Below are 27978 nucleotides of genomic sequence, written 5' to 3'. Positions count from 1 at the left end.
CTAGTATGTTATGATTTTGATTGACTTTGTGTTCAACACACATCCAACACTTCTTTATCTTGTGTTCAAATACTGCAAAGATACTCCGTTTTGGTGACTAGGAAAAAACAACTATTTACGTTTGACATAGGAGGATCAGTTTATCTGTAGCCGGTAAGTTTCAAGAGTTGAAAGAAAATGCCAGTCCACATAACTGCCAGTGGTTATTATAGAAATACCAGAGGCAAGGGAAGCTAGTACTTCTATCATGAACTCCTTCAATTCAGAGAAGGGGTTTCAATGCAGAAAACAGTCATTTACTTTATATGGAAAACATCTTTAATGGTTTTCTTAACTGTTGTCATGTTGAGTACATATAGATACAAATGTTTTAACCCAGCTACAGTCATGGCCAGATATTTATAGGAACCAGTAGGGAGCCTGTAAAAAAACAAAAAAACAAAAAAAAAAACACTCCATCACAGGGCAGTGTGTCTTCTCAGGGCTGGAGACGAGGCTAATCTGACATTAGGCCTTGTGCTGCAGTGAGTAAATTTAGTCCAAAAATCAATGCAGGTCAGGGATTGCAAATCCACAAAAGACACACCGTAGATACAGACACAGACATAAATCGATAAACGTGTGTCCGGACACTTTCTTTTCCATGGTATTCGTTTTCTCTCTACTTGTAGAATTCGTGTTCCTGCTCGTCCTTTTTGATGACTGTCTTGTAAGCTTTTTCAAAGTCTTTGGCGAGGACGATGTAACGGTTCTCACGGACCGCCAACATTCCAGCCTGAGATAGCAGAGGAACAAACAAACAAGAGGGAATCACAACAAACCACAATCTAATACATTAATAACAGGCACACGACTGTAAAGAAAGGTTGGTTTCATTTTGCCATGCCCCTGGAAATAAAAACTCACCTCCTGGCAGATGGAGTTGATGTCCGCTCCAGAGATCTTGTCCGGTCTCGCCACATCTGAACTTCAGTTAAAGCTGCTATCATCAATGTTATGTTATCCTTAATAAATTAATCACAAGCTGAATAAATGTAAAGGACGATCAGTAATCATAAATAAGCCATGCCGGCTCACCAATATTCGTTGTCAGGTTAATAAATAACAATGTCAGGGTTGTGGTCATGAATTATAATTATATATTTTATGCATTTAAAAAAAAAAAAAAAAAACTTAATGCAGATTGAAAGGATGAGGAATTGTGCCACAATACATTAAAAAAAAACTTTAGCATCCAAACCACATTTAGTCTTTGAATTTCAGTAGAAAGATTGCAGTTTTAATTAGACCTCTAATGCTTCAGAGGGCCAAAAAAAAACAAAATCGAATTTAAATTGGTAAAAAGTAATTTCCCAGCCTGTTCTACACACTCGAACACCACATAAATATGCTGTTATGGAAACAAAAGGATACAGTCCTCCAGGTCCACCTCCTCTGAGAGGTTCATTTTACTGGTGATAGTAGAGAAAATGAGACGCTTCTGCCTGCGGTCAGGGAGGGGGAACTCGATCTTTCTGTCCAGACGGCCAGGACGCAACAGGGCCGGGTCCAGCGTGTCTGCTCTGTTGGTGGCCATTATCACCTGAGGGGGTTCAAATGTCAAATGAATGAAGGTAATTTGTAGACACACACTGATATTGTATGCATTTGTTTCCACCTTGGCTCACTGAAACAAAACAAACTGGCCACTAACGTCCCAATGGACTTGGACAACCCTTGGTAAGCACACTGCCTTCAGAGATGGAACAAAGTGGAAAACTAGGACCTGCCGTAGTCTCAGTGTTTATCTACAACCATTTTATAGGTCACAAACCTGATGAAAACATACTACAAAACAATATATTTTAATTCAAATACCTGACATATTTCACAAATTGAGCCTCACTCGCTTACAGTGTATCAGGCAGTGCGATGAAAAACCTAAACACATTAAAATCACAAGATGTGTGGTTGCGACTTTGTCAAGCAAATACACTTCAAAAAAAATTCCAAGAAAATTCAGAAAAAACATAGTTCCTGGAAACATTCACTCTCTCTCTATACTGAGGGCTTTCTTTGTAAGTGTCTGGGCAGTCTGCAGATGACTTATGGGCAAAACTTCCATTTAAGGGTTTGAAGAATGACAAAATGAGCTTTTGGGTGTTTTCTCAGTTGAATGATTCGGCACGCAGCATAATGACATGATGAACGGAAGGCAAGTGGGGGTTGGGGCAGAGGCTCGCAGGCTGGGCAGGCTTCAACTGCTCTGCCTCTCACACAAACCGGTCAGCACATAAGAAGATGGTGCAGTCACAGGGGAAGAGTTAAGAGCTTCCTCAGGCGGAGGATTTGGCTCACCTTGACATTGACGTTCTGATCAAAGCCGTCCATTTGATTGAGCAGCTCCAGTAAGATCCTCTGCACCTCCCTGTCAGCTGTAGGGGAAAACAAATGATGTTACTGCATACAGAGGGACATTATCAGGAAAACGCAACCCACAACAAATTATGAGTGAAAGATGTGTAACATTTTCCGCAGAACTGAAGTGCACTGATCAGTTCATAAAATGTACTTGAATACAACCTCCTGTCTGTGCATCAAAACGCTTCGTGGCGATGGCATCGATCTCGTCGATGAAGATGATGGCAGGGGCATTTTCTTTTGCCAGCCGGAAGACGTCCCGCACCATGCGAGGGCCTTCACCTAAGTACTTCTGAACAAACTCAGAGCCCACCACACGGATGAACGCCGCTGGAGACAGAGATTATTAAGAAAACTTAACTTAAACATCCATCAACTGTCGTTAAGACCTCTGGCGATAAGCTGTTGCCGTAGTAATCGAATACTTCTTCAAAGTCGGAGACAGAAAGTGGATTTTTATTCAATCATAGAAACATCCCAACTGCAGCTATAAAATATGTCAAGCGTTACCAGTGGTGTGGTGTGCCACCGCCTTGGCTAACATGGTCTTGCCACAGCCTGGCGGTCCATACATAAGGACACCCCTGGGTGGGTCAATGCCAATCTGAGAAAGAAAATTAATTACGGTGAGTAAGACTGACAGCTTATTTCTGTCCCACATCACCAAGCAGCTGTCATATGCAAATGTTTTTTCTATAAAAAGTAATTTAAGTTATAAATCATCAAGTGCAGGAAACATTTTTTGTGAGAAAGTAAATCCCTGCACTGTAATTAGCAGAAAAACTCAATGAATAATTCATGCAGAAATGTCATATTTCCACTGAATGTCAGACTGGGACATAAGAATATCTGACCTGTTTGTAGAGCTCAAAGTGTGTGAGTGGCAGTTCCACTGCTTCTCTGACTTCCTGCTTCTGGATGTCCATACCACCAATGTCAGCATACATCACATCAGGCTTTTGATCTGGGAGCAGAAACCAGAAAATTGGGAGTTATAACACCACCCCATATCACCAACCTTTCACAGTCTAAGAAAACAGCAAACATGTATTCTCTCTTGGAGGAATTACATGGACACGGCTCTGAAACAACCACTATGGAAAGTCTCCAGGAGTGATTATGTGCTCATTTATGGGGCCTGAAGCATTGAGGAGCTTTGGCATCCTCCAAGCATTTTTATGGACTGTGCAGCCTGAGGTCCTGTGCATGAGCGTGGTGCTGAGTGTTTCACCTGACGTCAGCATCATGATGCTGCTGTCAGCTTCAGGAGGCAGCACATCTACCAGGGCGTTGCTGTGCTTGTGCAAGGCCACCGAGGCATTGGGCTTCAGCAGCTCTCTGTCAATGGTGCTCAGGATGCGCACATAGTAGTTGGACCCTGATGGGGGATTATGAAGAATAAAAGGAGAATTATAGAGACATGACTCATTACACATTTAAAACATGTACTTGACTCTGAATAATTAAAATTTGCCAGTATACTGTATTTATCTTCCAGGTTCTAAAGACGCTGAAAGACTTAACATGATAAAGAATTCAGATATACAGATGGTATGCATCATCTGCTATATTCATTCATTTTTAATCCTCTGCTTCTGTAAGTATTTTTTTGCCTCTGAAATAATGTTTTCTGTTCATGGTGAGTGGTTTCATGCTAGTGAGCATTTAATTGTTCCTTGGTGGAGGAGGCATGACTTTAATATTCAACATGACATCACGCTTCACAAGAATCAGTTGATTTATGAAGATAGACAACAGGGGGGGAAAAGGTTCTATATGGGTAACTTCGTATTTCCTACAGCCAGCAGCACAGTTGCACGCAGGTTTTTTTCTTTATTTTTGTTATTGTAACAGATACATTTTGTTGTGAGGTCATCTCCTTGTTTTCTAATGCACAATTATGACACGTGTCTGCACACAGATCCAGTTTGCAGCATGTGCAGAAGCATTTGAGCATATCCAGAAGTGTGCAAGTCTTGAGCTGTCTACAGCCACCACAAGCTAGCCTTTATGAACTTCGGAGTTTCAATTCTCCTCACGCTTGTCCCTGTATGTTCTCTGAAACAAATTAAACTCAGGAAAGATTTGTGCAAAAATAGTCATGGGACCTTTTCGGGTCAATATATGTATTCACATGTGAAGACCTATGATGGAAATGTAAAACTTTTCACCTCAACTTTCCTGTCAGAGCATTGTGTCGTACAGTTGGTGTTCTCTGGCACTGTGAGCGGAACCAAACAAACATTCTGATCTTTGTTTTTAACATCTGAAATTAGTTTTGCTGTCAGTATTTGAAATCAATGCTGGTCCTCTGTACAACACGCGTACCATTCTTTCCACTGTACCTGTAGTGGAGCCAACAATGGCTGTGTTCTGGTCAACAGCTTCTAGGAACTGGCCGATAACTAGCGGGATGCTCTGTATCCTCTTCACCTCCTCCTGCGCATGAAGGAACTCCTTCTTTAGGTTCTTCTGCTCATCTTTGATGTACTCCTCTTGCACTTCCAAGAACTCAAGCTCCTGCTGCAGCTTCTGCAACCACACATATTGAGGATGAGAGGGAAGAAGGGTGGAAACCGATTGAAGAAGTATTTCAATAGATATCAAGAGAGATACACTGGCAGAATTCCAAGGCCTTCTCCGGAGTAGTTACTCTAACATAGTTTACTGAAGAACATCCCAAATTCACACCATGATGAGATGTTAAAACAAGAACATATTTGCCAATCAGTAAACTCAAAGCATGGAAATGTAAGTGAGTGGACACACTTATGCTTCACTGTTCTCATTTTTTTTTCTGAGCTCCCTTAGGGATTGTCTGCTTGTTTCTCAACTGTTTTTTCAGAAATTAGGAAACAAATTCAAAACAAACAGCAGTACATTAGTCTCATTCGAACATTTACCAAATCGATCAACGCACAAACACTGCCGACTAGTCACCTTGAATTGGGGCGTTTGTCATTCTGGGTAAATAGATTTGAGTGCAAAATCAGGCCTGACCTTGTATCTGCTATAAAGGTCCTCAATATCTTCTGGTTCCGGTGCCAGAAAGGACAGGCCGGTCTGAGGTCTGGAGCTCAATACAGCTGGCATGTCGTCCTGAGGACAAAATGACAAAACAACGTTTATCACAGTCGAACTGAAATACTACACGACCTGTCGACCAATTCTTTCAACAAAATGAACAATATTGATTTTACTACGCATGCTGTCGCCCGCTCAGTAGCAGGCGACATAAAGAAATCCTAACTGAGAGGAAACACAAAGTTATTGGAACAATAACATAACACGTATTAAGACAGACAAGACGAGCGGTAGCTTAGCTAGTCTTAGCTTATGACAGCTAACTATTACTTTATCAGCTCGGGGGGAAAAAATAACTTTAATTATTCTCATTCACTCTTGTGTTCTTGTTAATAGACAACAGTCACACCAGTCCCACGATTAACGTCAAAATCCGGCACCTGTATTTTCTTAAATCCCTTCAGTTATTTCTTGCGCTTCCACCCAACAGCATGCTAATGCTAACTGCTAACTCGCATGACATAGCAACTGCATCGAGTCGAGAATGAATTGGCAGGTTTACAAATCCAGACTGTTGACGAGCAAACAAAAGCTGAAACACAACAACAAACAGCAGCGAAGGAAAACAACACTGAAAAACGTGTACGTGTAAAGGCCTACCACAAGAACTCTGTCAATTTTAGTGCAAAACAGGAAACAATCTCACTGATTCATACCGGGCTCTTTTCTACAGCTACGAAGTCCTCCATGTTGATTTTGCCCGTGAATCGACGTTCTGACGTAATACGTTTGCCACAGGTTGTATGGGTAATGAAGTTCTTCTAGTGAAAGCAACTATTAGGTCGTATATTTCAAAAAACAAAACAAAAAGAAGTGATAATTAGAACCTTGCGACGAGTCTAAGCATAACTAAACAGTAAACATATACAATTGTGAATGTTTGCAATTCAACTACCTCTTTTGTAGGCAGTAGGAGATGAGCTTCCATGACTAAAGTTTAAATTAGGAAATTCAGTCACATCTTACAGGCTATGAGATAGAAGTCCAACATTGTGATGGCATTTTGAGACAAATGTCACTCCATATGAATCATAGAGATTCTTCTCAACTCAAAGTGAAAACTCTGAGATTAACGTTTAAATCCTGAGCCCATCACATTTCCCTGACTCTTACAGAAGGCCACAAAAAATTATTGAATGTTTGACAATATTATAAGGTGTTTAAGTGACTGTTCATGTGGGATGAGAATCAAGTAAAGAGCTGAAGAGCTTCTTAACAACATGACCTTTTCTTGTCTATTCTATGTACCTGAAAATATGTATATGTTGCCCTTGACTTTTAAAAGTGGTTGTGTGGAAATGTATCACATCCTGTTGCAGAGATGGTGGTCTTTGAGGGGTTTTCACACCTTCCACAGGATTCAACTGAAAAACACTTTAAAGGTTGCTAAAACTGCATTATTTAATTTCTCTTGTGTTTTTGCTCTCTCGAATGTGGGAGAAGATATGGAAAATGTTCCTGTTTGTCAGAAATGTACTTTTATTTGTACATGTGACACATCACGGCGGTTGAAAAAGAAACGTTGGTTAACACTGTGAAGAAAGGCAAAAGTCACCCGTAAGTTAAACTGCTATCTGATGAGTCTGATATAAGTTACAACATTATAATAATTCAGGTAATAGACACAATCAAACCTAGGTTGATGAACGGAGACTGATTGTCCAAAGATGAACAGAGAACTCTTAAACTCACATGAGGAGATTAAAAGTTCTGAATATCCACACTTTCATGGCCAAGCAGTCTTAAATTGCCGATGAACACTGCGACACACTTGGAAGCCCCACACAGTGAGTACCTGGACTTGGCATCATCTTCTGCTATTCTGCAAACGTTGGTTCTCTTTAAATTATATAATCTGGTTCTTGACACGTTGTATTTGGAAATCCTACCTTGAGATAATTCAGTTGTGGCTTAACTTGACTAGTGCAAAGTGCACAAAAATACTTTTTTTTCTCATTTTGTCTCAAAGCGTTGGAACCACATCCTGTTGTTGGTGGTTCACTCTTAAACCCAATCATCAGCCACTATTTTTGAGGCTTGAACGAGCCTAGGCAGCTTTTCATTGGAAAAAAAACAACAAAAAAAACCCAAACCCTCAACTCTTGAAAAACGCTCACATTGACCGAGGAAAGTGAAACCGCATCTCACATGTTCTTCATCATCAGACAAGATGCGCAAGAAGGAAGGAACACGTCAAATGAGAGCATCTTTCATAAACCGAGAAGATGCTTTTTTCTGACTTGCGTCACGGCTCGATTTTAATGAAATGTGGATGGACAACGTGGATGTTTCTCAGCTCTGTGGTATCAGGTAAAATTCACCAAGATCTTAATTTCTGTGTATCTTTCAGATTGGGATTCAGAAACGTCATTAAAAATACATTTGAATGTCGGTTTATTCTGCTAACGAGTGCAGTTTGCTCACTTTTTAAGCATAAATGTGCAACAGCAAATGATTGTTTTGCATGTCTTTCTCTCCATGTTTATATATTTATGGTATTTATTAGGAGAGCACTTTTCCCACAGTGATAATTGTGGGTTGTCATTAATATTTTAATCTGAATGAGATTATTATTCGCTTCATTTTGTTTTTAAACTATGTCCTTAACACATTATGTTCATTTACTACATTTTCCTTTCTCAATTTACAGAAATCGATTTTTTTTTTTTAAATTTTGTGCAATATTATGAATACTGGGGAAAAAATGAAAAAAAATATAGGTTGAATAATTCTTTAGGAAGTGAAATTTTTTATCATCAGCCATCTTCTTTCTTTTGTGTTTGTTATGTTGTCTTCTGGATGTGTACTAGGTGATCTGACCTTGGTCACGGTGCACCAACCTCCCGTGCTCGCCGCTGCTCTGGGTCATGACGTTATCATGCCGTGCCAGCTCAGTGTTTCCCAGGATGAAAAAACTGAGATTTCGTCCATTCTCTATTGGATTTACACAACATCAGACACTGGGAATTCAGCGCTGTGGCTTCCCTCTCAGAAATATAGGGGCCGCGTGGACCTTCTGGACAACAACTCAAAGTCTTCAAACAAGTCTATTCGCTTCAAAAAGGTCCAGTGGGCTGACAGCGGGAGGTACCTGTGCAAGGTCACCATCACCACCGAGGGAGATCTAAGTTTTAGAAGAAGAGGGAATGAGACGTTACTGATGGTTTACGGTAAATGGATGGCTACATACTTTTCTTTTGCAACTGCTGAAAAGTGGAGGCCAAACATCTGAGAGCTTGACTCAGGACTGCTATTAATACATAGCTCTTTCATGATTATGATTATTATAGCAGCCAGACAGGAAGATAAGTATCCCTCTGTTGTCTGTGCATGCATTCGGGAGCTGAGAGCCTGACTGACAGTTAGCTTAGCACATTCAGATCAATCCCCCAAAGGGTTTTAGCTCATTAACTTGATCGGTAATATTCTTAATTTCAGAATCAGGTTTGCAACCACAGCTTCCTGACAGGTTGCAGTGATTTGAAGCAGCACCATAAAACTTAAGTCAAGAAACAAAAAGTTTGTCAACTACTACAAGAACGCCTGCTGCAACTAAGCACAATTGAATTCGTAAGAAATAATGATGATTAGGATTATTATTTATTTGATGACTTTTGATTGAGTTATGCTAACACTTACCACTGACTTCCATTCATTGTGCTGAGCTGACTAGCCGTTAGCTGGTGTCACGGAGGAGAGAACAGTGTCGAGCTTCCTGTCTGGCTTCTTTTTATGACGATTAAGTCTAACTACTCCTCAAAAATTTGCCACGTACCTTAAAGAAAGCTGATATGTGTTTGCGTGTGTTCTGTTTTAGACACCGTGCTCTTTGACCTGACTTCTCACAATGACTCTCTGCTCCACTGTGAAGTGAACGTCACTGGGGATCCCAGATACATTTTATCTATTCATCATAATGGATCCCAATCCCAAACTGGGGGCTCGTCTCCAGGAGACGCCATCACATTTCTGCCCTACGTCACTCTCTCTGAAACCGTGTCCCTGAGGGGCAGAGGAGAATACGAGTGCCAGCTGCACCTGGATGGGGATCTGATAACTGCAAGCAGATTCTTCTACAGTCCACTTGGTAATAATCTCAAACATTCATGAACACATTTTACACGCTTGCTGCTCTGTGCTAAGAATTCAACTCCCCTCAAATCGGCCCAAAAAACTGTTTATTTTCCATATTTTGAAAAATCTCAACCCCGTACTGAAATTAGCTGGGGTTTTTTTTGTTTTGTTTTGTTTTTGGTTGGAAATATTCTCTGAAGAAACATTTTCAGATGAAGTAAAAGTACATATTCTCAGGAAATGGGAGGAAACATACAGGGACTACAGTTTGATATTCTTCTCCTGCTGCATAACAAATAATGGTTGGGTTCAACTTTGATTTATATCAAATATTTAGAAAGGAGCCGTCCCTCCTTTGAGGTTTGACCCAGAAAAAAATATACACTTTCTTTCAGAATTGAAACTTTTTCATCAAAACATCTTCTTATTTATTAAAGTAGGTGGAGAAGAAAATAAGGGCAGTTCAGATTCTTGAATAGCAGCAAATAATAATAACTCTCTGCTGTTTAGGGTTTCTATGGTTACGAGCGATGCGGATCGTTGACCGTGTTTTCATTTAGGAAAGATGTTTTACACTTGGGTTTCATTGAGGGAGGAGAGTATTGCAATAAGCCCAGTTGGAGGACTGCACTTCCCATAAGTGTTTTTGTGTTTCATAGAGTCAGGAGAGCTGGTGTTCCCAGAGCCGTGGCTGCTGTACTTGGCTTCTCTCCTGCTGCACGTCCTCATCCTGCTGGGCCTGCTCTGCGCTGAGCTTTTCAACATCTGGCTGGATTCAGGCCATTGAGAGAAGATCGCATCTCATTTCATATTTTCTTATCTTCTCTAATCTTTGTACTTCATGCACAGACCTGGATGATCTATATATTTTTTTTTAAGTTTTCTATAAATGTCCTCATAAATCTAGTAATTTGAACAATTAAACTGTATTGTGGGTGTCACTGTGAGAAAAATGACAAAATATTAGAATCCTGTTTTAGAAGTCTACATGCACTCAGTACATTATATTAATGCTTGATTATTTACTTTTATGTATCCCATGTATCATCATGACTTGAGGAACCTGGCAAAAAGATCAAATCCAAACTCCTCTACGAATAATTTCACAATATATTCATCAGCAAGAACATTAAATCTTGTATTCATGACTTGCAACACATTTGTTAAATGTTTACAAAGGCAATTCACAAGGGAGGAATATCAATTTTTTTTTGGTTCTTGAGTTTTGCATCATTGTCAAATATCTGATATCATTGAATAATTATTGTCACGACAAAGCGTCTCCAACAATCTTGCTACAAAACGAATTGATGAGCGAGCTGAAGGTTATCGACACGGCAGACGCCATCAAATCAAGTGCACCGTTGCCTTAAGCACGATGCAGTTGTGTGGGTTTGAAATTTGCCGGTACATGAAAGATGCCCACATTCACTTACCGTACCCCACACTTATTTATACGTCTTCCTTTTTAACGATCTGTTTGCACTGGAAAGAAGAAGCTCTCCAATCTCGGTTTCACAGTGATACAATGACAATAAAGGGGCGTTCTATTCTGTTCTATTTTGTTCTGTTCAAAGTGTGTGACATAGTTTTGGTAGTTGTTACAGTGAGGAAACAATGAACATTTCAATGGATGAATAGTGGCTATGAATATAAATATTTGCTGTGAGCCACAGCAGGCCTACAGGTTCCTCCTCCAGCTCACACTTCCAGTTTGGTTTTCACAGCGTAAACTGGTCCTACACATTTGGTTCGACTCCCTTTTCGTGGAAATCAGCAACACATCACTATGACTTGCACTCGATCGCACTCTAATGGTAGTAGAGAGCAACTGCACGGAGACCAGACGTTTGTGAACTTGTGCATTTAACCAACCATTTCGACGTTATGAATGCGACAAGCGAATCAGGGGCCGACAACGCGTGGCCCTGGCTGTTGAACGGCAAACACCTGAAAAAAAAAAAATCGAATCTGCCTTTACTTGCTGAGAAGAATTAAGGGTGAGCCGTGTTCGTCCAGTGTGAGAGAGAGAGGGTGAATGGTCCAGAGTCACTGAGCCTCGTCAAGGGAGAATCTAAAAGATCCTGGTGGATCATCTGGAGACCCTTGCAGACTTTTTTTTCTTCAAGTATAGAATAAACATCCACTGGGTCTCAATAATGGCCTGAGAAAAAACAACAACATTGGTTGTCCGGAGGTCAAGGTGACAGGCACATAGTGAGGACACCTGAGAAATAGTCAGAGTTTCCTTCTGGACCTCACTGATATTTCAACTTTAATCACTTGACTTCCGACAAGTGTTTGAAGATGGATGCTGACGATAAAATCTTTGATTTAAAAAAAAGGCCTTCAAAAGGATTTATTCTTCTATTAAACTCCCTCAGTTTAAGACGTCACTGCTCTCTTTTACGACACGGCAGGATTTTTCTGCAAAACAACTACGTAAAATCCTTGTTGCCATACCAACGGCTCGATACCTCTCCCTCGTCCTCTCTTCTTCCATTCCTCTGCTGCAATGCATCACCGCCTCCCTCTTCCTGCATGCACCTCCCTCCCCCAGCCCCCACCCACCCAAAAGACTGATCAGCGCGGCATCCTTCCACGCCAGCTCATTCCTGGAACTATTTTTTGTTTGTTTGTTTGTTTTTACCCCCCCCCCCCCTTTTAGTCTTCACGCATTTGTGATCGGTCGGAGGAGGAATATGTGGTTCTTCGTAAGATGTTTCCCAACGCGGATCGCGCACTGAAGGAAGGACGGGGATCTTCAGGGGTTTTTCGTCTGCGTCGTGCTCTGATCCTAAAATCTTGCCGATGGTGCGGCGGCAGAGGGACTCCCGGCATCTGGCTGCCTGACGCGGGTCGCCAACCTCTGACCCGTCAATGGGACGAGACGTTTCAAGGAAATCACTGAGCCAAAAAAAGAAGAAAAAGAAAAAGAAAAAAAGAGAGGAGCATTGATTGATTTGGGACGTTTTAAAAGGGCGCGGAGACGATGCCCGGCTTTATTGCGTTTGCCGGGTTGGATTTTGAATAGAGGACTCCCGGAATTTTAAGCTCTGATTTTGTCATCTTCAATTGCGATCTCAGTCACACCCTCAGCTTAATAATTCATAGCCAAAGCGTTGGAACGCACAGAACAGCGCATTTATAAGTCTCCAAAGACGCGCTGCGGATTAAATAAAGCCGGAGCTGCTGGTGCACGACTTCCAAACTGCGTTCACACTGGATTCGAACGGTGAGACACGTGAACAGACGCCCGTGCAGCGGCCCCTGAACCACCAGAGCTCCATCTCCAGAGTTTGGACTGGAGAAAAGACAGCGATGAGACTCGTGGGGCAACTAGAGTAGCAACTCATTCCTCCAGAGCCACAGCGAGGTAGACACAGGATTCTTCTCTTTGCTTCCATTTCTCATTTCGTCACCCATCGATGACATATCTGCTCGTGCCTGCTTTAAAGGAGGACCAGGAGCTGTTAAGGCTTTTCATGCATGCAACATTTATGAGACTTCTAGCAGCACAGTCACTCCAGCACGGCTCTCCGACGCCCCACGCCTGCTGTTCCTTTCGTCATCCTAGTTGTCTTCCAGCAGAGTTTTACTGTTAATGGTGTCATTTATATCGGGATTATTAAGTACCACCATCTGAGTGTGGCTTTCTTGCTGCTGCTAAAGATCATAAGTAGTTGAACAAAGGCCTCTTTGAAAGAACAACAGGTTGAAACCTGCAGTTCGGAGCGACTCGTCCTGCTGGCTGCGCTGCACGCTCACGCGCTGAGGGCTGGCAACTCTCAAGCAGGAGTGATTCAGGTCTGGAGAGGTGAGGAGGAGACAGCACCCGTCGCACTGCTGCACTCCAGGTGCTGGAGAGGCTCTGAGGACTGCACCCATCCCCGCTCCAGCTGATACACAGGCTGGAAGGAGGGGAGAAGACACCCGGGGGACCACACCCACACCCCCGTCAGCAAAGAGCTTCCTCTTCTCAGCTCCCAGACGTCCAACCGAAGGGAGGACATCTTTAGCATCTCTGAGGTTTTCATCACCAAGTTGGACTATCTGCTGTCTCATCAGCTTGTGTGTTTCCTGTTGTAAAGTGTGTGCGTGTGTGTGTGTGTGTGTGTGTGTGCGTGCGTGTGTGTGTGTGCGTGCCTGTTGACACCGTTGAGAACCGCCACTATTCTCTCTTCTGTCAGGATGTCTGCGATACAACAGCTTCTGCTGCTACCTCTGGCCCTCCTGGCACTTCAAGGTGAGTGGGTTGTGGTTCCGTTGCCATGGTGACGCCACTCCGGCAACACTTTGAGCTACCATCCACATGTCATCCGCTATCTTTGCTGTATGCTAGTGATTTGTTGTTGAGCACCGATTGGAGTGGTTAGTGTTGTGTGTGTGTGTGTATGTGCGCGTGCGTGTGTTTCGATGTGTGTGCGTGTGTTTCGATGTGTGTGCTCATGATGCCGTTACAGTGCTGAATGCTTGCTAAAAGCCCAGCTGTTCACGTTTTTTCTGGGTAATGAGATGAGACCATGTGGAAGTGCACAAACATAGGTACACACACACACACACACACACACACACACTCACACACACATACAGTTCCAGCTACTGTTGGTTACCCAGTTCGTGTATTTTGACCATTAAAGGCTAAAACTCCCAGCTATTTCATCATCAATGAATCTGCCCTTCTGTCTTGATCTCAGTGGGTGCATTCATTGTTTGTACATTATTTGTCTCCATGACAAATGATGTCGTTAATTTAGAAAAACAAGGATTTTTTTTTTCCCCTGATGTGAATGTAAATTTGTCAACTAGAGGGTTACCAGGGCAACCTCAGCCAATGAAAACCCCTCAACACAGTTTTGTGTTCTTTGGTGAGAAATCACAACTGTCTCACCGCAGAGACACTGCTCAGCAGAAACTCACCTCCTCTCATCACCAAGTTTAAGATAAAAAAAGGATTCGTTCTTTCTACCGCTGTTAAAAAAAAACAACAATAATTTCTCGGCTGAGTGTTTTAATTAAACAATTGCACGAAAATTGAAAAAAAGTTGCAGATGAATCTAACAGAGTTGAGACAGAGATGAGTTTTTAAGGAAAAACACTCATCAAATGTTTTTAGGTAGCTTTTTTTTTTTTTTTTTTGGTCACAGATAATCTTGTTTTAAGCACTGGGATTTAAAAACCCAGCACAAAAAGGATGTGAAGCATCAGAGGGATTTACTCTGTGCTGATCTCTGTCAGCCAGCTGTTCTTTGTCTCACCCGCCACGATCCTAAAACACACATGCGAGATGCCAGCACAGCTTCAGATATTACTCATATATTATCGTATCATTAATCGTATTACTGCAGATAAAATGGAGGTTGATGGGATGTGTTGTAACGGGCAGGATGGGCAGCAGCAGCAGCAGCAGTTGAGCCAGACGAGAAGGGAAGTTTGGCAAATAGTAAGAGGGTTATACAACCTGGAATGACAGAAATAGACGGTTTGGTGGAGGGTCCAGAGGGTTAGTTAAGGACTGACCAGAGAGACAGAGCACATCTGGAGCTGGACACTGAGGACATTAGATGAGACAGGAAATTGGATGTGATCCCCTGAAAAAACAAAGGTACAATAAGGACAGCACCGCGTAGGCTGTTCATTTAGAAATGTGCTTTTACTTGCTCTGCACCATGACCAGAGCTTTAACTGGTGACAGCGGTTGTTTCTGGTTGTATTTACCAGGAAGGAACTTCATACATATTCCAAGAAGTAAAGAGAATTATTTGATCAGAAGGGACAAAAGGGCGTTTATGCAGCTTCTTTTCTGAAGTACAAATCGAAATGTGACAGGCTCTGAAACGCGCTTTAAATATCAAGCGAAGGAGTCGCCCTTTGAGGGACGACTCTAACTGGTGTTTCTGTGCTAAGCTTACTGAACGCCATATTAGTGTAATATAATTACAGGACAATTCAGCCATTCTAGCCTCGAATCTGTTGGAAACCAGTGCATCAAAAACGACTCACGTTAATGTTGCTCAGAGGTCTGAATTCCGTCTTCAGTGTCAGCGACTAAAACTAAAACGCCTCAGGTCGAATCGAGCTCGGGGGTTTGGATGAGCGTTGTGCTTGAACACATCAAGGAATCTTTTTTCTAGGCTTCACCGATCCATTTAAGCTTCGTGTTGAGAAGGTGAGCGATGCCGCAAAATGAAAATAATCAACCATTGCTGCAAAAAAAAATCTTGAATTATATGCATAATTAGTTGCTGAACAAAACTGAACTGCCAGTTCTTGGACAGACTGCGCGGTGGAAAGAGCTCGGGGGTTGAATATCTATAAATCAGGACATTATTTCGCTTTCTACATCATTGATGTCGCTAGAGCTCCCCGCACTCTTCTGACCAGTCGTTTAGCATCCAAATAGGACCCAAGGAGCCAGAGTGTCCTGCTCTTGCTTTCAAGCCAGAGGAGGGGCTCATAAAACCTAATGCACCTCTTAATTAAGGCAGCGGGGAGAGTCTTGCAGTCCTTCAGCGTCTTAATGGCTGCAGCTCAAATTTGCGGTCAAAGGAGATCACCATCGACAGGATATCTGAGCGACCGCGCCATCGCCTCTGCCCCGAGCCATTTGGATTCCCGTCCATTCATCGCTCCACCCCCGCCTGCACAGTTTGGAAATGACATTACAGAGTCGGCTATCATTTCAGAGGAAGAGGACATAAAATAATTATGCTACACTGATGCGATGCGGCAAATGACGTTGACAAAAAAAACCCCTATCATCTGTAGTTTGGATAGGTATTTATACAGTTTCAAACATTTTAGTCAAGTTAGTTTATTTCCAAGAAATAATCATAAAAGCAGTAAAAATCCAACATAATCCAAAGATGTTTTTACACAATGACATCATGACCAGGACTCCTGGCTAGCCTGCAACAGCATGGCTGGCTACGCCGGTGTGTCCTCAGGAGTTTGCCTCCTGAAATCGTGTCGTTCCAAACCTGCTGGCCAGAACCGAGCCGCCCGTAACGGCTCCAGATCAAAATATCTGACAGAATTATTGTGCTTTAATCTGCTGCCCAGCTGCCCGTCACCTGGTCGCCACGGTCACACACATGCAGAGTCACCTGGTCTTCTGTTCACCCACCTGAGCGACTGATCCCTTTAATCCTGGGTGACCTGTAGCTCGATCCGCCGGACACACACGCGCGCGCGTGCGCACACACGCACACACACACACGCACACACACACACACACACACACACACACACACACACACACACAAAAGCTTTAATGACCTTCAAAATGATTCCCTGAACTCATCTGTTGATTTATTCTTTCATTGTGAAAATATTTATTTTTGCCAGCAAGATTTTATTTAATTCTACACAATGCCCAACATCTTAGCTTAGCATGCTTGCATTTAATTATGTTGAGGATGATGTGAAAAAAATCAACGCTGGTGACGTGCTGCTTCACTTTACTTTCCTCACGGAGGTACTTCTGGAAATTCTGTGTGTGTGTGTGTGTGTTTGGGTGTGGGTGTGGGTGTGTGGGTGTGGGCGTGGGCGTGTGGGTGTGGGTGTGTTGCACAAGGGCAGACAAGGACAAATGCTCATTATGAATCAGGACACAGAGAGGTGATATTCCCAGTGTGTGTCAGCGTGGGAGACGGGTGGATCACACCAGAGGATTCGTTTCAATAGGCTGCATTTGATTGGTAGAACATCACACTTTTTGACACAAATTGCTGGTGACTGATGAGTGAAAACTCTGTCAAAAAATTGTCCAAATGCTTGTTATGAAATACTCAGCTCAGTCTAAAGTCGAAAACTATGATAATCAATTTTTGAGAAAGCACGACTTAACAAGAGGCAGTGTGGGTGATCTTCATTAATCAGTTTGAAAAGTTTCTGCCTGGAACAATTTTGGTGAAAACAAACCAACACTCATATGGACAAACATTAATTTACCAAAATGGTGTTAAAATTTCAAATAAATCTGAAGTCAGATAACATATAAGTTCTGAGATATTCTCAACATTTTGTCCGATTTCATGAAACTCATTAAAGAATTGCATTTTTAATATGTGTTTTTATATATTAATATATATTATATAAATTAATTGTATATTCATTTAGAGGCTAGTTTTATCATTTTGATACAATACATTTATATAGTCTTTGTAGTATTTTTTATAGTTTATACTGTAAATATTATTAAGAAAATCCATCTAAATAATCCAGTCCAATTCAACATTACTGCAAACTGCAGTCTTAATAATATACATGAAGTATTAGATTACATTTAAGTGGCTGGACCGCTCGGACATTATCATTATCAGGCATTTGATTATTTTAGACATTGTGCTGAACGAAGCAGCTGTTAAGTAACAGACGGACTGGAAGACGACCAGACTGGGATTCTTCAGGTGTGTTACTTCAGCGTGACACCCTTGTGGAGTAGAACCAGACACACACACAGGACAGGTTGCATCAGGCTCCGCGTGTTGCAGTTGAAAATCGGTTGCTTGCTTGATGTCAAGGGAAGTGTCACGGATGTTTGGCATTTCCCCAGATTGCCTTTACAGTTTGGATTTGAGTGTAAATCAGCCATGGAGGTTGTCCCATTTCTCCTGCTGTCACCTTTTCATCTTAATATCTCTCTCTCTCTCTCTCTCTCTCTCTCTCTCTCTCTCTCTCTCTCTCCCTCCAGATAACTTTGTTTCAGTCAGCGATACAAAGCTAACCTGAGTGTGTGGGTTGTCTTTTGTGCGGTGAGGGTTGTTTTGGTGGTGGATAAAGCTGATATAACAGACATGCAAGATTAACTAACTCACACGCTGTCAGGAAAAACTCCCAATCTACAATTTCCGGAATATCCGTTGCATAATCCTTAACCTCAATCCACAGATTATGCAATGAATTAGCATTTTTTTAATGCTGTGTGTACGCGTCCTGCTGCTCTTAATGAAACCATAGCTGGAACATTTTGCTGGCGCTTTACTTCTGTGGGGTCGCGCTTGTGTCGTCTTGCATGATCGTCAATGTGTAGCTCGCTCTGTCTTTTCGCTGTCTCAGCTTTCGGCCTGTCAGCAGCATCCCCGCTCACCTCTGACAGTCGTTCCTCTCGCTGCGTCACCAGCCTCCCTCAGGATTATCGCCTCATACTGCCTGTGTGAGCTGGGGATGCTGCTGCTCTTATTTCTGTCCTGCAACCACTATGTTCTCCCCTGTGCCCAGGTTTCCCCCTGATGCCTTTCCTGCTATTTTTGTTGGGCCATCTGTTCTTCAAACACGTGCTTTGCTGTCACTGTTGTGTGTCTCCGGTGCTCCAGGTCTCTCGTGTTCGTCTGAACAGTCAATTTGTTCGCCACCTTCTGCATGCTGTGTCTGTCGAGTGTCTCTTTGCTTTTCTGTCCCTCTGTCTTTTTACTCAGTGGAAGCTATCGCAAAGGAATTACAGGCTTTGGACAAAATATCAACATACAGTCTTCAGCCTAAATATGGTGATGGACTATGTAGTGCAAGAAATATGGATGAAATGCTTTTCTGTCATTTTCACAGGGCTGTTTAACAATGAGTGACATTCACCAGCCTCTACTGACTCTTGAGGATTAGCAGCAGCTGCTGCGGTTTATCATTTTCTGTAATTAATACAAGCATTCAAGACACATTCGTGATTGCGTCAAGAGCAACAATTTTTTTCATTTTGACGTCTTCAAAATGATGCATCATCTTTATTACGGTGACCTAAAATACAATCTCTCCTTTACCCGGAACCTTCTTGCTGTGAGGCGACAGTGCTAACCACTGCACCACCACGCCACCCTAGTAGGAGGCCATTGAAGTGTTAAAGAACAAAACTACCACACATATAATTTCTGTCACCACTAGGTGGCACTATGACTAATATGCCCTAAAATTGAATTAATTGTTCCTTGGCCAATACTACACTCCTCCACCAATAACCAAACACATCTGCTGCATGGGACAAGAACGAGTCCTAAAACCTGACAATAAGTTAGCATTGATGAGCGTTCAGTGGCCTCAGCTCGAGGTCAGTTGGAATATTAAATCGGTTTTCAGTTAAATGTCTGGAATAAGGTCTGTGGTTCACACACACCTAAGATTTTGTTATTTTGTAGTGTGTATGTGACATTAAGTTAGAGCAGGGAGCTCGTCGTATGACATGGGAATCTGTTTGGTTTGTGCGATAGCGTTAGCCTTTTATTCCCAACGACTGCATATATGCTGCAAAAATCACACAACAGGGGTGTTCATTTGTGTCTCAGAGGTCACTTCCTGCAATGATCAAACATTCCAATGTCAATAATCCAATTTATGTAACTCGTGGCAATCCTAACGTCTGAGTTGGCCTACAAAAAGCCTCATCCCTATTGGTGAATGTACCGTGTCTTTTGGTGTGTATTTGTTGGCTGGTGAAGTCTTATGTTCTTAACTTTCTCTTCATTCCCCTTTTCTCCTCCTCTCTCTGCAGCATTAGGCCTCTTCCCTCCTGCATCCCTTTTGCTTTTATGGCTGCTCTATTGTGCTAATCTTCTCTTTCCTTTTTTTCTCTCCCTCCATTCCTCCCTTCCATTTTTCTCTGCAGTTTTGTAGCGTTTCTAATTGTGTATATTCATGAGGTAACAAGCAGAGTTGTTCCCTCTTTGTACATTTATGTAGACAAGGGAACGGGCGCCTCTGTGATTCTCAAGTTAATGATATATCGGAGTGCATCTGATCAGTGTTTCCTGTCCTTCCCCTCATCCCCCTCCCCTCCCATCTTATGATTCAAAACAAAAGCTCCCCCAGGGGTCAAAGTTGACAATAGCACAGGATCATTGGTTGAGAGCGATCCTGAGGCCTCAGTGGAAACTGCGAGTTGCAGTGTGAGAAAGAAACTTTTGGAGTTACAGGTGTGTAACTCCGGGCCGATGAGACGTATGTGTCATGCTGATGGTGGCATATATAGACTCACACTTCTATATATGGTTTGAGGTTAATTCCCTATTGACAGAATGCAACAAAATAGTATTGTTCACTGCAACCTCTTTATTTCCCCTCAGTTTCACAGATTAGAAATGTGACAATTACAACAACAACAACAACAACAACAAAAACAACAAAAAACAAATTAACCAAATTCAAAATAGCTGAAATCATGAGTGGAAATAAAAAAAATGCAAGAAAGAAGCTATGCCTAGAAACAAGAGAAAAAACTTGCATGCACTGAGCACTTAGAGAAAGCACGCATATTAAAAAAGCTAAAAAAAAAAGAAAAGAAAAAAAAAAGCAGTCGCTGAAGTTTTGTTAAGATAGTTTGCCTGCAAGTACTGAGACTCCACCGGAGCCTTTGAGCCACGTGTCAACCTCCGCCACGAGTCACGGGTCCTTGGAAAAGACGATGACGGCCACTCGCGGCTCTCACCTCTGAGCCTCGTGACTTGCAGATGCTCAAGTTGCAGTAATGTGACGTAGGAGGTTTTTAACTGCTTGCCTCGTCCTCTAGCATCGCTGTGCCATGGAGCCTGTGTGGAGGTGGACTCAGACACAGAGGCGGTGGTCGACCAAGGCTTCAAACTGGGCTGCATCTCCTGTAAGATGAGGGGCGAGGTGCAAGCCACGGCAACGGTTAACTGGTTTTTCAAGGCTGAGGATGAGATGGACTACGCCCCTGTAAGTGCCAGTAAAAATGAGATGTACTGTGTTTAAAAGAGAGTGAGACGAGTAACAACAGGAAGTTATGAGACAGTCCGTTTCATCAAGACAGGGTTGCATTTTGACCAGTTTTATTGTTCGAGTCAAAAGAGAAATTAATCTTGTCATCTTTTTGAATATTTAAATGTAAAGTAATGGACTAATGATGGAGCCTTGAGGCACTCCAAAGGGAACGTTTGTGGAGGGAGACTGGCAGTCAGGAACCATCGGGTGAAGTTAGGAATGAAACTTAAAAGCCAATCTAGTGCATGAGACGATTAATTAATTCTCCACCTCCACAGGACAGGACTTCATTCTCTTCTGAAATTTGAGACAAGCCATTCGTTCCAGACTCCCTGGACTCCCTCACGCGAGACGACCGACTGCTCAGTCTTAGTTGCGTACCTTGTGAGCACAAAGCCTGCTACGTCCTGCTGAGGGATTCATCTCGTTACACACAGACATGCCATTTGTCGTGTAAATCTGACACAAAAAAAAAAAAAAGAATTGTCACGGGCAAAATTAAATAAAAACGGCAAACGATTGCCCATCATCCCTCATATAGTTAGCTGCCGTGAATCCATGTTAAACAATGACTAAAATCACCACAAAGAGCCAAACGCTTCCATCGCAGTGAAATCGCCTCTCTGCACAGCTGGGAAATGGCCAAAGCCTTTAGCATGAGAGGATCTTGCATTTTTCATAACGGCTAATAGACAAAGCTTTAGCTGAGCAGCGGAGTTCCCATCAGGCCAGAGCGAAGAGGCTCTTATAGCTGGAGAGATCCCATTAGCCTTCAGCTGCCACTTAGCTCCGCATCCTCTAATTCACCAGGAAGCGCCGAGGCCCTCGCCGCAGCTAAATCGATCAGGAAACACATCAACAGCGGCGATGTGAAGACCAGCAAGATGACTCACGTTGGATAATTTGTTTGTTTGACTGAACAGGACGGCAGCTTTCAGTTGCAGTTTCACTCACATGCGAGTGAATTTAGCTCCAAGCCACAAACAATTAATCAGTTTAGAAAGAACAAATGAGTTCGTAGCGCTTTAACCATAAAGACACGCGTGCACGCTGGAACGCTGAGGACATACGCAGGCAATGAAACCTTGAACCAAGCTGATTTATCTTCGGTGTTTTGGCATGTAAAAGGTCAAAGGTCACTGAGACAACCCAGAGCTAACTACTTCTGTTGGGGCGATGTTTACAGCACACTGGCTCAAACACAGTTAAAGTGAAAAATTTGTGGGTTTAGTTCAGAAATCAAGCAGCATCACCGGCCTTACACTTTAAAGCTTGTGTCTAAAAGCAGGCCAGAATCATCCAAAAGTTTAAAAACACTCTAAAGTTAATCAGTTATAGTCTAATAATTTATAAACAATTACTGCCTGTAAGGAGGATGCTGGACTTGTAATGACGATTTCAATCATAAACCCTTGTTTCTTGCTGCTGGATCATCTGCTGAGTGCTGAGTCTCTGTTTTTCTAGTTGTACTTTTATGGGGGCCAGTCGGGGTCTGTGCTGGACCCCCGTTTCTTTGACCGTCTGGACTGGAACGGCAGCAAACGCACCGATGACCTGCAAGACGGCTCCATCTACATCAAAAATGTGACCTTCAGCGATAAAGGAAGCTACCAGTGCACGTTCACCCGGACCCTCATATACATCAGGCCCAACTACGAGTTCGAGATAAACAGAACCAAGATTATTGACTTAAATGTGGTTCCAAAAGGTAAGAACAGAGGCAGTTCTCACACATTGGACTGACTCGGTGATCCAGAGGACTCGTTTTCAATATAGAATCAATACCTCTGAACAAAAAAGTGTTTTTGAGGTCAAGTTGATGTGTTTTAAGTAGTTGTATTTTAGTAGAAGTATTACAGGAGCTCAAGACACCAATAAGTGAGTGCCATAAAGGCAAATTCCACTTTGTTCTGAAAATTCCCCAGATTACACAGCTCGTGTTCCGGATTTGTGTTCTTGAAGACCTTTTTTTTTGGGGGGGGGGGGGGGGGGGCATTTGGGATTTGATTTGTTCCATCAGTCTGGCCGCCACCTTTGAATCAGGAACTTGTGGCTGAGTGAGGGGCACAGGCTAGAGCTAGCTTCGCTTGAAATTACAAGGATTAATCCTGTGCAAGTATAAAAAAAAAACAAATAAAATTGTGAATATTTGGATTTTTATTTTGATGCAAGATTCTATCCGATCTTTGTTTTTCATGAACAATATAAAACAAACACCAGTCATTGCAATTGTGATGGGTTTTTTTTATGCTAGTTTATTATTTTCATTATAAAACCCATGACGTCAATGGTATTTTTTTTAAGGATCTCTATCAGACTAGATCTCATCTCAAGTCTGTGGATGATTTATAAGCAGGACATCACTGCAGCACCTCAATATTTAATTTAAATGCTATTTTGGTGCACAATAAGCCTTTTTAACATGTGTTGCACCCTTCAAGGGTTTGGAAATTGCAGTAAAATTAATACAAATTTCAATTGCTGGATTGATGTCATCACCACCAGGAGGGAAATGTTGAATTCCACCACAGAATAATTCATGGCGCGTGTTGATGAACTATGATATCTTTTGAAAATGTATCTCCGTGTGTCTGTGTCTCGCTAGTCACCAGGGGAATGGCTTCCATCTTGTCTGAGGTGATGATGTACGTCTCCATCATCGGGCTGCAGTTCTGGCTGGTGGTCGAGATGATTTACTGCTACAGGAAGATTGCAGCGGCGGGAGAGGAAGCCCTGAGAGAGAGCGCGTGAGTAGCACTCCATAAAAGAGAGAAGGAAAAAAACCCAGCAAGACGCCTCCCCTCCAGTGCCCGTCCTTCATTTCCAGATCCTGCCGGGACGAACAACTGTCCTGATTTCCCGCCTTCCGCTCTCACCCTTGTCTCTCCTCCCTACCCCAGTTTGGACAGCACAATCTCCTCACCCCCCGGAACGCACTGATTACATTTCTGATTCTGATTCACTTGTTTGTCCTCTCCTACTCTCTCTCTCTTTCTCCCAGGGCGGAGTATTTAGCCATAGCATCAGAGAGTAAAGATAATTGTGCAGGTGTACAAGTGGCAGAGTGAAATCGGTAGGTCAGATGTCTCTCTTTACCTCGTGAGTTTTCCCTCTTTGTCGTTTTCATTATTTCACCCTGTTTTCACCAGTTAAAAAAAAAAAAAGTTATTCACTCCTTTGGGGCCCCCTAATGTACTGTTTTTGATCAAACATTCCTTTAAATAGCTTGACTCGCTCTCCACCGGCATTTTTCAATATTTTCTGGCACCTTTCAAGAGCCTGATGATGAAAACGTCTCTATTTTCTTTTCTTTTTTTAAAAAAAATTTCTGTCATTTTCAGACAAAAAGCTGAGGAAAAACTAAGCAGTGTTTATGTTTGCTACAGCAGGTCGAGGAAGAATTCAAGAAAGCTTCCTGGAGGAATCTCACATCCGTTTTCCTGTCGTCTCACTGCCATCCTGCCATCCTGCCATCCTCTCCAACCACACGTGTGAGAAGAATGTTCTCAGAAAAGGGATTTTCAGTGACGCTCTGCATGAGGAGAGAGGGGAAAGCCGTCTGATTCGGGGGGCCAGACGAAGAGTTTTACTGTATATAAGTGTAAAAGTATGCACAGATAATCTTTGAACACAAGTAGAGTGTATATCATAGCTCCAAATCGTATATTCCCTATTTGCATGCTCACGAGCTCATGAGAACAACAAGCTTCCGTCGTGTTTTTGATACTTTAAAATCACTTTCGTCCTGCTTCATAACTGCACATCAGCATCAGGGTTCGACTGCTACGGGTTCTCAGGGAGGACGTTCGGAAGGGTTAATATCCCACGACTGAAACCATCATGCCATCGGGTCACAAGGTTTCAGGAATAAACATCTGACGGTCCTCAATGAGGTCCCTCAAGTGTTTCCAGAGAAATTTACGAAAATGCTGGCTGTGTTCGAGAAAGAGAGAACGCTTAAACCCGGTTCTGCCTCTGAACTCCATGGATCCGTCTTCAGTCCATCCTCCAGCCTTCCTCCAAGTTACAGCCTGGCTGTTTGTGTGTGTGTTTAATCCTACTCTATACGTATAAAAAGAAAACAAACAGAAACCACGGGTCCATCGCATCTACAGCGAGCCCTGCAAAAGAAAAACCTCTCCTCTCTTCACTCGCTGCATCCTTCAGAGAGACGATTCAATTAAAACAGGAGGTGAGAGGGATTCTCGCACATCAGATGACAAATCGGCAGCAACGTGACCTTCCATCTCCCTCGCGTTCCACGCCGGGATCACGCTGCGGTGCGATAGTGAGTAAGAGGCACTTTTAAAGCTGTAGCGCAGCAATTTCAGGCCTTGCCATTCACGCAGAGCTCATTAAGCTCATCGATATTCGCACGCTAATGAGAGGATGCACCGGCTCAGACGGCCACTTCCAGTTAGCCCTCCGCCAATTTGAATGCGGGTCAATAACTTAATCATGTGACTCTTCTGGACTTTCCGAACGTTATCTGACTTAGTGGGTGAAATTCTTGTTAGTGAAACATTTTGCTGGGTTTGTTGTGTTGACCAGAGGCGGCAAAATAACCACCACAAAAAAAAAAAAAAAATGAATGCAATGAATCACAGCCTTGCCCCTTGACCCCAAGTGAGGGTTCAGCATTTAAATGCAATGCTGTGAGTAACCAGCAGAGGGCAGCACGTCACACAGGCCGCATCTACTCCTGAATTAAATGAAGAAAACTATTTCCAGGTCTATCTTTGACAGATATATTTGATTCTGTTTTTATTTTGATGAACTAATTACAAAAACGTAATTAATTTGATTTTTTTCCCTTCCAAATCGATTGAGGACTGACGGCAGTGACACGTTGCTGATGGAGTTTGCGTGCAGGACGTTGGTTCAGCTTTGACACGCCTTTGTTTCCATTGGCATGATGATGATGATGATGATGATGATGATGGTGATGGTGATGATGCGGCACCCCGCGCTGATTTTGTCTGCTCGTGTTTTACTTTGGAACCGCATCTGCTGAACAAGACGATTGTTATCGGTTTTAAACGTGAACTCTGCGAGATGTTTATCTGCTCAGTGGAGGATGGTTAGGGTTCTTAGCCCTAACACACACACTAACACACACACACACACACACACACACACACACACACACACACACCCTGATTTCATCGTCCTGATCTCGAGAGCTCAAAATACCAAAGGTCAAGCAAGTCGTAGTTGATTTTTTTTTTTCCACCTGCAGCTCCGTCCGTCAGCCGCAGATTCTCCAACACCCCCCCCCCCCCCCATGACATGTCACGTGTCTTTGTAGAAGTTTAAGGGCTTTGGCTTATAGCTACTAAACTGCCGTGGGCGAGTGCGCCACCAAACCTTTCCAGAGTGCCTCCCGGAGTGACGTCATACGAAACCAAAGGAGACAAAGGAGGGAGGCGAAGGCTTCTCACCTACCTGCGGTGTTTGCTTCTGTAAAACTCGCAGCAGTGGGGACACTTGCTACTCTTTGCAGGTGTCCAGCTAGTGACTAGTGGTGAACACTAGGGGGCAGCAACACGCTGCCATTATCTATGTTTACGGTTCATTTTGAACCAGAAAAGATGAGGAGGAGGAGGCGGCACACAAAACTCATAAATTCCGTATAGCTGCATGACAGATTCTCCGATTGACTTCGAAGCTTAAAAAAAAAACCCACACACAATAAAAAAAAAAAAAATTAAAATGAAAAAGCAAACATCTCTGAGGTCATTGGGGTCAAGTATGTAGCTGCTGAGGTTTATGCTGCTCCACTCGTGTCCTCCCCCAGCGACTGGTGACTGCACTTTTCACGTCTCGTTAAGTGTGGAAATGATGAGGCAAACAAAAAGACAAAAGGGAGACAAAACAAATTATAATCCTGACAAAATCAGCCTGTCTTGCCTGATTCAGCAAATGAAACATACTAAAATTCAAATTTCACGCAAAGACACTTTAAAAAAGGTACCGTGAGGATCGCCTGCTGTCAGCCACCAGCACACGCGGGGGTCTCTGATGAACTAATCTACATTTATGAATTAACAAGAGCTTTCCGCCTGCTTCCCTTTGTGTGTTTCCTTCCAGTCAACCTTCGTTTGTATCCTCTTGGCTTTTGAATATGTGCAAAAAATAAACAATAAAAACAAATGAATGCAAGACGAGGAGGATGTTTCAACTTTCTCTCCCCTCAGAGTGTTCACACAAGACTGAAACCTTAATTTTTGTGTCATTTATTGAACTTTGCTCTCTATAGGGTTCATCTGTTAGTCGCCAACATGGAGGTGTAAACGTGGCCCCCCCCCCCCAAAAAAATCCCTCTCTACACCCCCCAGAAATTCCCTTTTAGTGAGAAAACGATGATAGCTTGTTAAAAAAAAAAAAGACAGAAAAAGAATCGATGACATCGTCGTCGTCAAATTTAAACTGAGTATTAAAAAGCATTAGAAAGAGCAAACTACACGATGGCACGTGAACTGTCGACTGTAAGTCATCCTCCGGCCAAACGAATCCCAGATATTATAACCAGACTGCACTAGAACACCTGCTTTTTACAGCCTCTTGCATTTATTGATGAACACTCTTTCGTTTATCGACAAACACACAATTCTATTTCGAGTTCAAACCGTGAGTCTATCGCTCACTTCTCACTTCAAGAGGGTTACTGGTTTCTAGCTCGCCAAGGAAAGAGTTGGAGCGATGACTCAGCGG

At 42.7% G+C, this 27978-nt stretch overlaps 3 protein-coding genes across 8 annotated transcripts; 2 read left to right on the top strand and 1 right to left on the bottom strand.

Moving 5' to 3' along the window:
* Nucleotides 1–295: 295 nt before the first annotated feature.
* Nucleotides 296–6221, bottom strand: psmc4 (proteasome 26S subunit, ATPase 4). 3 transcript variants are annotated; one of them, XM_086217089.1, is made up of 11 exons: nt 6141–6221; nt 5401–5499; nt 4746–4932; nt 3632–3778; nt 3255–3364; nt 2911–3004; nt 2563–2730; nt 2338–2414; nt 1414–1582; nt 907–962; nt 296–775 (listed from the first exon to the last, which is right to left on the bottom strand). In XM_086217089.1, the coding sequence occupies exons 1-11, from the start codon at nt 6171–6173 to the stop codon at nt 662–664; spliced, it is 1254 nt and encodes a 417-aa protein (XP_086073215.1). In that variant the 5' UTR covers nt 6174–6221; the 3' UTR covers nt 296–661. The 3 variants fall into 3 exon arrangements, with proteins under 3 accessions (XP_086073215.1, XP_086073216.1, XP_086073217.1); XM_086217090.1 differs by having other exon boundaries at nt 6085–6191; XM_086217091.1 differs by lacking the exon at nt 6141–6221 and adding an exon at nt 5865–5994.
* A 1441-nt stretch (nt 6222–7662) lies between these two features.
* LOC147252971 (uncharacterized) lies at nt 7663–11096 on the top strand. The gene is made up of 4 exons (XM_086217088.1): nt 7663–7794; nt 8295–8654; nt 9302–9571; nt 10218–11096. The coding sequence occupies exons 1-4, from the start codon at nt 7710–7712 to the stop codon at nt 10343–10345; spliced, it is 843 nt and encodes a 280-aa protein (XP_086073214.1). The 5' UTR covers nt 7663–7709; the 3' UTR covers nt 10346–11096.
* A 1100-nt stretch (nt 11097–12196) lies between these two features.
* On the top strand, nt 12197–27521 carry scn1ba (sodium channel, voltage-gated, type I, beta a). Of its 4 annotated transcripts, XM_086217917.1 has the most exons (7): nt 12197–13587; nt 13749–13804; nt 21053–21219; nt 22729–22972; nt 23870–24011; nt 24266–24337; nt 24651–27514. In XM_086217917.1, the coding sequence occupies exons 2-6, from the start codon at nt 13750–13752 to the stop codon at nt 24330–24332; spliced, it is 675 nt and encodes a 224-aa protein (XP_086074043.1). In that variant the 5' UTR covers nt 12197–13587; nt 13749; the 3' UTR covers nt 24333–24337; nt 24651–27514. The 4 variants fall into 4 exon arrangements, with proteins under 4 accessions (XP_086074043.1, XP_086074044.1, XP_086074042.1 ...); XM_086217918.1 differs by having other exon boundaries at nt 12197–13804; nt 24654–27521; XM_086217916.1 differs by having other exon boundaries at nt 12197–13804.
* Nucleotides 27522–27978: the final 457 nt, after the last annotated feature.

Source organism: Aulostomus chinensis, chromosome 11, assembly GCF_037954235.1.
Source record: "Aulostomus chinensis isolate RoL2024-O1b breed Wild chromosome 11, RoL_Achi_v1.0, whole genome shotgun sequence".
Taxonomy (NCBI): domain Eukaryota; kingdom Metazoa; phylum Chordata; class Actinopteri; order Syngnathiformes; family Aulostomidae; genus Aulostomus; species Aulostomus chinensis.
This window is presented reverse-complemented; position numbering and strand designations above follow the sequence as displayed.

Bases quoted from the DNA above. Each gene is read 5' to 3' on its own strand.
- psmc4 (XM_086217089.1), bottom strand. From the start codon at position 6,173: ATGGAGGACTTCGTAGCTGTAGAAAAGAGCCCG. The intron at 2,415-2,562 runs GTTGTATTCAAG...TTTCCCCTACAG, and splicing joins TTTTGATGCACAGACAGGAG to CTGACAGGGAGGTGCAGAGG. The intron at 776-906 runs GTGAGTTTTTAT...CTGCTATCTCAG, and splicing joins TCAACTCCATCTGCCAGGAG to GCTGGAATGTTGGCGGTCCG.
- LOC147252971 (XM_086217088.1), top strand. From the start codon at position 7,710: ATGCTTTTTTCTGACTTGCGTCACGGCTCGATTTTAATGAAATGTGGA. The intron at 8,655-9,301 runs GTAAATGGATGG...GTTCTGTTTTAG, and splicing joins GACGTTACTGATGGTTTACG to ACACCGTGCTCTTTGACCTG. The intron at 9,572-10,217 runs GTAATAATCTCA...TGTGTTTCATAG, and splicing joins ATTCTTCTACAGTCCACTTG to AGTCAGGAGAGCTGGTGTTC.
- scn1ba (XM_086217918.1), top strand. From the start codon at position 13,750: ATGTCTGCGATACAACAGCTTCTGCTGCTACCTCTGGCCCTCCTGGCA. The intron at 21,220-22,728 runs GTAAGTGCCAGT...CTGTTTTTCTAG, and splicing joins ATGAGATGGACTACGCCCCT to TTGTACTTTTATGGGGGCCA. The intron at 24,012-24,265 runs GTGAGTAGCACT...TCTTTCTCCCAG, and splicing joins GAAGCCCTGAGAGAGAGCGC to GGCGGAGTATTTAGCCATAG.